This window comes from Sparus aurata, chromosome 20 (assembly GCF_900880675.1).
Source record: "Sparus aurata chromosome 20, fSpaAur1.1, whole genome shotgun sequence".
NCBI lineage: Eukaryota > Metazoa > Chordata > Actinopteri > Spariformes > Sparidae > Sparus > Sparus aurata.
In genome coordinates, this window is record NC_044206.1 from 3,694,416 (window position 1) to 3,701,276 (window position 6,861).

The following is a 6,861-nucleotide window of genomic DNA, read 5'->3' on the forward strand; positions in this document are numbered from 1 at the left end:
CATTATAGATAGCAGTAGATAATGGTAGTGACTTAATGCACATGTTACAAGCTGCTTGGCGGTGGCCGACATAAACATAACTTCTGTATGTACGCTGCGAGGCACAGATGTGTACAGATTTGTGATGAAACATTTCCAAACGCTCATTAAGATTCAAATGGTTTTATCATGTTGTCAGATTTGAAATATGACAACTAGACCTACGTAATAAAAACACCTAGGGAGACACAAACTAATTAACCATTGAAAGGCATGCAGAGGCTCACTTATTTTCTAGCATCTATTGCAGCCGATATGGCACTGCATCATGTTTCCTCTACTGGAGGGGCAACCTAAAGGGAACTTTATTAGGTTTTCTTGCACATTAGGCCACCATATCATGTTTTATCTACCTTAGGGGCACACAAGGGGGCAATTTTATGCAACATAGCCATCACCCATCAGATCCTTTTTGTAGTTTTTGTTCCTATTTGATAATTGAAACATCTGAATTGGCTCAATGTAACATTTTCACAAGTACTAATTCCCCATGTAGCTTTACACTCTAAACACGAACCTTTCTTATCACTGTAAAGTTACAGAGTGTGGTAGCATAGAGACAAGTGCTGTGGCACTTCTGGATATGTGACAGGGACTGGATGTCGGACAAAGATGGCGGTTAGTCACTTGAATGAAAAATGTTTCTTTCCTTTATTCATTCAGGGTTGTCTCACTCTTTTTCAGGAACCCTGATCACATTCACCCAGATTTTAGTTCTTTTTTTGGCCAATAACAAGTATACATTGTTGTTTGAATATTCTAGATGGTTAGTTTATCTAGATTAGAGCTTCATAGTATTTTCTTTTACCAGTTGTGCATTTAGTTTCATCATGTTCTTGTTTAGAGTGTAAAGTTTTGTGCAGTTAGTATTTAGTTTAGTTTGTTGAGTCTGTTGGGTGTGTGGGGCAACCTGAGTTATACTGTAGGTAGAGGGCTGGTTGGAGGACCATGATGCACCTGGGTGGGCCTTGACCACCACAATCATAGAATAATGTGGAACATGTAACTTTGGGATATTACGGTTCTCTGCTTGTTAGAAAGGACTTTCTGTTCATCTGTAAGAGATAACTGACAGTGAATGTAACTTACTGTCCAATGAGAACTATGTAGGCCTATCGCTCCAGTCTCCGGGAGTTAGTTTTCAGCTAAAGTAAAGGCTTACATAGGCTGACAAAGCTACTGTCTCCTATTGAAACCTTTATACTCGCAAGATATTCTCAAAGATGGACAGTCACCAAGCAGCAAACCAGGCTGAGTCTGCGTAGCGGAGGGACGCTGCTCCTGACTGCTCCTGACTCTGCTGCTCCTGACTGCTCCTGACGCTAAGCGGCAACTGAACCTCTCTCAGCTCTGAGTGACGTGAGACTGGTGTTGTCATGGCAACAACAAACAACCGTAACTACCAACTGTAGCGCACGAGCTTCAGTTGTTGACCCTAACGCAGAAACATGTCGGAGGCTGGATCAGATGAGTTTGATGATGATCGCAGTAAACTCGGGGTGAGAGCTGATAATACAGATGCTAATCTGTGCTAACGTTAGCTATCGTTAATCTGCCGCCGTGAGTTGCTGACAGTCCGGGTTTCATGTCTCTTGTGTGTTTGTCCGAGCAGGAATATGACGGGGACAGGAACGAAGCAGGAGAGAGGCACGGAGTAGGGAGAGCTCTTCTGCCGAACGGAGACGTTTACCAGGGACAGTACGAGAGGGGCAAAAGACACGGAGAGGTAGGTTTCTGACCAGACACACTGAGACCACCGGTCCAACAGAGACCACAGGTCCTACAGAGATCACAGGTCCAACAGAGACCACAGGTCCAACAGAGACCACAGGTCCTACAGAGACCACCGGTCCAACAGAGACCACAGGTCCATCAGAAACTATAAGTCCAACAGAGACCACCAGTCCAACAGAGACCACAGGTCCAACAGAAGCTACATGTCCAACAGAGACCACAGGTCCATCAGAAACTATAAGTCCAACAGAGACCACCAGTCCAACAGAGACCACAGGTCCAACAGAGGCCACCAGACCAACAGAAGCTACAAGTCCAACAGAGACCACCGGTCCCACTGGGACTGAGTGAACACAGCAAACTGAGTCCTACTCAGTACATTTACACAAACCCAGCAGTTCCACCATGTACAGGGTGTCAAAAGTTGTAATTTCTGAAGCAGCTTCATTAAAGGTCATTGTAGACTCTGAATTACAGCAATGTCTCACATTCTCCTTTTTACTATTTGATCCATGTAAGTCTATGATGAGAACAATATTTCTATTGTGTCTATAACCTTACCTTGGTAGTTAATTGTCTGTGTGACTAATCTATATCTGTCATTGACTGTTTTGTCTGACAGGGGACATATCGCTTCAAGGATGGCTCAAGGTATGTGGGAGATTATTTCCAGAACCTGAAACATGGACAGGGCACCTTCTACTATCCAGATGGCTCAAAATATGAAGGTACAATAATGTCAGAGAGTGTGAGTTCAGGTAATTGCCAGCTCCGGTATTTCATTAGTGAAGCCTCTGAAACTAAACTTCTGCCGTCGTCTCTCTTGTCTGTCAGGGTCCTGGGTGGAGGACCTGAGACAGGGTCATGGTGTCTACACTTACTCCAATGGAGACACGTATGATGGAGAGTGGCAGCATCACATGAGGTCAGTGAATATCAATAACATGTGTGTAGTTTTCATTTCTGAAAGCTCACACTCCAGTGCCGGTTTGTATCCAGCCATGTCCTCCTGTGGCTCCTCGATTTAAAGCCTGCCTGATACCTTTCATTTAAACTCTAAATCGAAATGCATGAGAATATGAACTCCTCTGTGTCATCTCATTGCCAGGCATGGCCAGGGAACTTATCACTACCACGAGACTGGCTCAAAGTACAAGGGCTCATGGCTGAATGGAAAGATGGAGTCAGCTGGAGAGTTCATCCACCCCAACCACAGATACATGGGTAACTTCGTCAACAATAATGTAAGTTCTGCTTTGATTACTTCTTCACTGAACGCCTGGGCAGTGATTAGTGAAAATGTTGAATATCTTGGCCTGAGTAGGGCGAGAAGAAGCCAGCCTTCGCCAGATGAGTAACAGGGTAGACACAGAATATTAGCTGTTATATTAGCTCAGCTTTCAGTAAAAGGGAAACTTTAATTCAGATGGCGTATGGATGTGTTTTTCTGCATAGTAAGGAAAATAGGTGTGCAAAATTATCGCTTTTTTTCTCTCGTTCCCTAAATATCGGTTATTACTTTGATGAATACAGTATTATTATACCTGACAGAAACAATGGCTGGAGCTAACGTTGTAATAAACCCCAATCACAGTTTTGCTTTGAAGGAATACGAAGCCGGATTTACAGATAACCTACTTATAGACTCATACAAAAGTAATCCCTCCCAATCATCATCATGACCCTCTGCCTGTATTTCTTATTTTCTTATTTTGCTGTGTTTGGGACATTACTTGACCTGAGCGACACACACAAACACACATGCAGAGCAGAGAGGTAAACAGTGGACAGTATGAAGCATGCACTGCAGCTGAATTCACACAAACTCTGCTGCGCAACAGTCAGGAAATAATGTTTTATTCCTCTGACTCACTGCTTGGCTCTTGCTGGTCTCGTCGAGCCTGGACCGACTTTAAAATGTTTGCTTTCAAACAGCAACTGACAGTTTCTGCATATTATGCCTTGAGATAATTGTCATTACCTATTGTGGTGATTTGTATCATGGCCTTTCTCAAAGAAGATTAATCCCCTGTCTCTGCCATCTCATTGTGATTTTGCAGCCACTTGGCCTGGGGAAATATGTGTTTGACTCTGGGTGTGAGCAGCACGGTGAATTCCACCATGCAGAGCAGGTAACTCAACATTAGCACCGCCAATTGTTTCATCTGATTGAACTTTAAACTGTATGTACTTAATTTACTGACTATAATCTGGAGAGCTGGAACTTTGGAAAGTCAGGTGATAACCATGACAACTCTCTTGATTAAAACTCCAGCCAGCGAACGTTGAGGAGAACAGTACAAATATGAATACACAGAGGTCACCGTACCCGGGCTCCAGGGACGGTTATCGCACCTTAGGAGCCTCAGGAGGAGAAGGGGAGGTGCTTCCACTGCCTGTAGGCAGCTGCTGCTGATAGATCACTCAGAAACATCATGATCTTGTGTCTTTGCACGCATAAGAATTCATTATTGTTATTGAAAATTCTGCCAGAAGTATGATTATCCTTTTTCGTGTGAACATTTGCCTGTCCTAAGTGCATGTTTGACTTGATATGCATGATGTGATCAGCATGGGTGACTATATAAAAGCTCTGGATGCATGTAATGTGTGACATCTTGAGTGAATGTGGAGTTTGCACAACAAAAACTGAACACACTCTGAGGCCTGCTGTTGTTTGTGGAGAGGGACATATCCGTGCATTTGACGTGCAGTGAAAGCCAAAATGTGTCAAACAATTCATTCTAGTGCATTTCTTCTCTGCACACCAAAATGTGAAGCTTGGTCTCCTTTTCCCTCCATTCTTTGCAGGACCTAGCTGAGGGCGAGTGGGGTGAGTTAGCCTCCACTGCCATCGTCAAGTGGATCCCCAAGTGTGTCACCGGCCTGACGCTGTGGACTCCAGGCAAAGAGACTTCAGGTGAACGTCAGCAACCCAATACGACACCCAGGATTTGAAAGATACTGAGGTCATGTGTCAATAAAACACCAATAGAATCCCACTCATGTAAGATATTTTTATTAGCCACCAAGTACACAAAAAAAATTTACACAGAAAATCACATTTTGTTGATTCATTCAACTTGTTTCTGTATTGCTTATTCCTACACAGCTCTTAACATTGTTTCAAATCCCTGTTTATATGTGAAAGAAAAACAACCGTGTGCCTTAAAATGTCTTATCTGACTGGATTTATAAAATACATACTTTTTTAAAGACATACCAGTTTGAAAACGTCCTATTTGTTCATTCAATTTGGATTCTGCTGTCAATAGGGCTCTTGTTGATTCTGATGTATAAATTCATCTCATGGCTGTTTTTGTGACTGTGTGTGTGGTGTTCCTGTCACATGCATCCGACGCAGAAGTACTGAGAGGCCAGACAAGATGTGACGAGTCCTGAAAGTGAGACCAAGAAAATGATAAAGTATTAAAATCTGCACCTAAGTCGCTTTTTTTTTTTTAAATGTATGTTTCCTTTTGTCTGCCGGGGAAAAGGAAACAGCTCCAGCAGAGGAGGAGGCAGAAAGTCAGCCTGCGTGATGGATACACCACCCTGCATCTTTCAAGCCTTTGTCTACAAAGCTAAATAACAGATATTTCAATAAATGTGTTAATAAATCCATTAATCTGATATTTTCAATGTTTTGTGTTAGATTTATGGTTGTATTTTTCCATTTCCTACATTTGTTATCATGGATGCATACAGTGTGTGCTTCAGACAGTGCAGTGCCCCTCTGTGGCACCTAACAGAGCTACATCGTTTTTATGAAATGAAGAGGGAAAACAGTGCAGAAACTATACAGACTAATTAAGAAATAATAATCAAGTTTCATAGTCTCTGGAATGAAGCTGCTCTGTAGTCTGGTGGTACACAGCAGATACCTCTGTATCTGCTGTCAGATGGCTGCAGGATGAACAGACTGTGGCTGGGTGGGTGTTATTTTTGAGGATCCTTTTGTACTATTGTATTCACTGCTGTAGCCAGCTATAAGGTCACTGAGGTCCTCTGTAACAACTTCCTTAACAGGCCCTATATAACTGTATAACCAGGAGTTTGGTCAGTCCATCAAGTGTCCATGGGCAGCGCTACTTTTATTAATCATTTAATGATTTTTACGTTATGAGGCTGTTGGTCAGCTTGTCCAGGTCTGCTGGCACTCTGTGTTTCTACCACAGCCACTCCTCCACATGACTGTTTAAAGCAGCATAATGGCAGAAGCTGCAGCAGGAGGATGTCTTTACAATCAAGCTAACCACTAATATTTAATATTTAAAGACAGATAACAGTGCAGCAGGCTGCAGCTGTGAAGCACCAGCTAACAGAGCAGTAAGTGTCTGTTGTGTTAAAACGTATTCGTTTGTAACAGTCCCTTTGTTTAAGACTTACTATCTTTGTTTTGGTCTCATTTTCATAATCCCTCTGGACTGATCGTAGGGGACTCAGATCACGTGTGTGCAGGGTGATGGAGACTGACTCCTGATCGAGGAGTGGAAGCGGCTTGGGTCATTCTCCTCCCAGCCAATCATGGGGTGGCTACGCTCTTTTGGGATAGCTTAAAAGAGGTGGGGAATGACACCTAGCCAACTCTCTCACCCATTCATGAATCTGATTGTGTTATCTTGGCTGCCCCATGTCAGTCTAATGAGGGGAAGTGGGCCTTTTTTGAACCCCTTGAAACCCAAGCCCCTATATGCCTTCAGTTTTAATGGTTCATTCCACTGGTGCGTGTAACAAAGGTGTAGGTTTGATTTTGACACTGGTGGGGACCACAGTTGCCAAGTCCGCTTATTATAAGCGACTTTGGGCTTGTTTTTCTGTAAAGTCGCTTATAAATATTGGTACTCGCGGGTTGCGGGTTTTTGGGCTTGTTGTTAAAGTGTTCCTCTTCCTATTGTATTGCATGTCATATTGTTTTTAAGTCCGGGAACTAAAACAAAAAAGGATCATATTATATAAAAACAATAATATTTCTGGATTCAGGGTGATATTTTTGTGTGTGCAAAGTGTAATAATCTCTCTCTCTCTCTTTTTTTTATCACAAACGGAGAAGTCGCTTGTTTTGGGCTTGTTTTCATAGGCCCGCTT

At 42.8% G+C, this 6,861-nt stretch overlaps 1 protein-coding gene across 8 annotated transcripts; it reads left to right on the top strand.

The window, feature by feature from the left end:
- Window positions 1-970: 970 nt before the first annotated feature.
- On the top strand, window positions 971-5,405 carry rsph1 (radial spoke head component 1). Of its 8 annotated transcripts, none has more exons than XR_003981807.1 (9): window positions 971-1,538; window positions 1,652-1,765; window positions 2,396-2,501; window positions 2,608-2,698; window positions 2,882-3,017; window positions 3,834-3,905; window positions 4,585-4,780; window positions 5,138-5,177; window positions 5,271-5,405. XR_003981807.1 is itself a non-coding variant. In XM_030399444.1 (9 exons), exons 1-8 carry the CDS (start codon window positions 1,488-1,490, stop codon window positions 5,173-5,175), a joined length of 717 nt encoding a protein of 238 aa, XP_030255304.1. In that variant the 5' UTR covers window positions 971-1,487; the 3' UTR covers window positions 5,176-5,177; window positions 5,271-5,405. The 8 variants fall into 8 exon arrangements, 4 of the variants coding, with proteins under 4 accessions (XP_030255304.1, XP_030255305.1, XP_030255307.1 ...); XR_003981808.1 differs by having other exon boundaries at window positions 5,138-5,173; XR_003981809.1 differs by having other exon boundaries at window positions 5,141-5,177.
- The last annotated feature ends 1,456 nt before the right edge of the window (window positions 5,406-6,861 follow it).

Excerpts from the sequence above, each read along its gene's own strand:
- rsph1 (XM_030399444.1), top strand. The coding sequence starts at position 1,488 with ATGTCGGAGGCTGGATCAGATGAGTTTGATGATGATCGCAGTAAACTC. Across the intron at positions 1,539-1,651 it reads ATGATCGCAGTAAACTCGGG|GAATATGACGGGGACAGGAA; the intron begins GTGAGAGCTGAT and ends TTGTCCGAGCAG. Across the intron at positions 2,502-2,607 it reads AGATGGCTCAAAATATGAAG|GGTCCTGGGTGGAGGACCTG; the intron begins GTACAATAATGT and ends CTTGTCTGTCAG.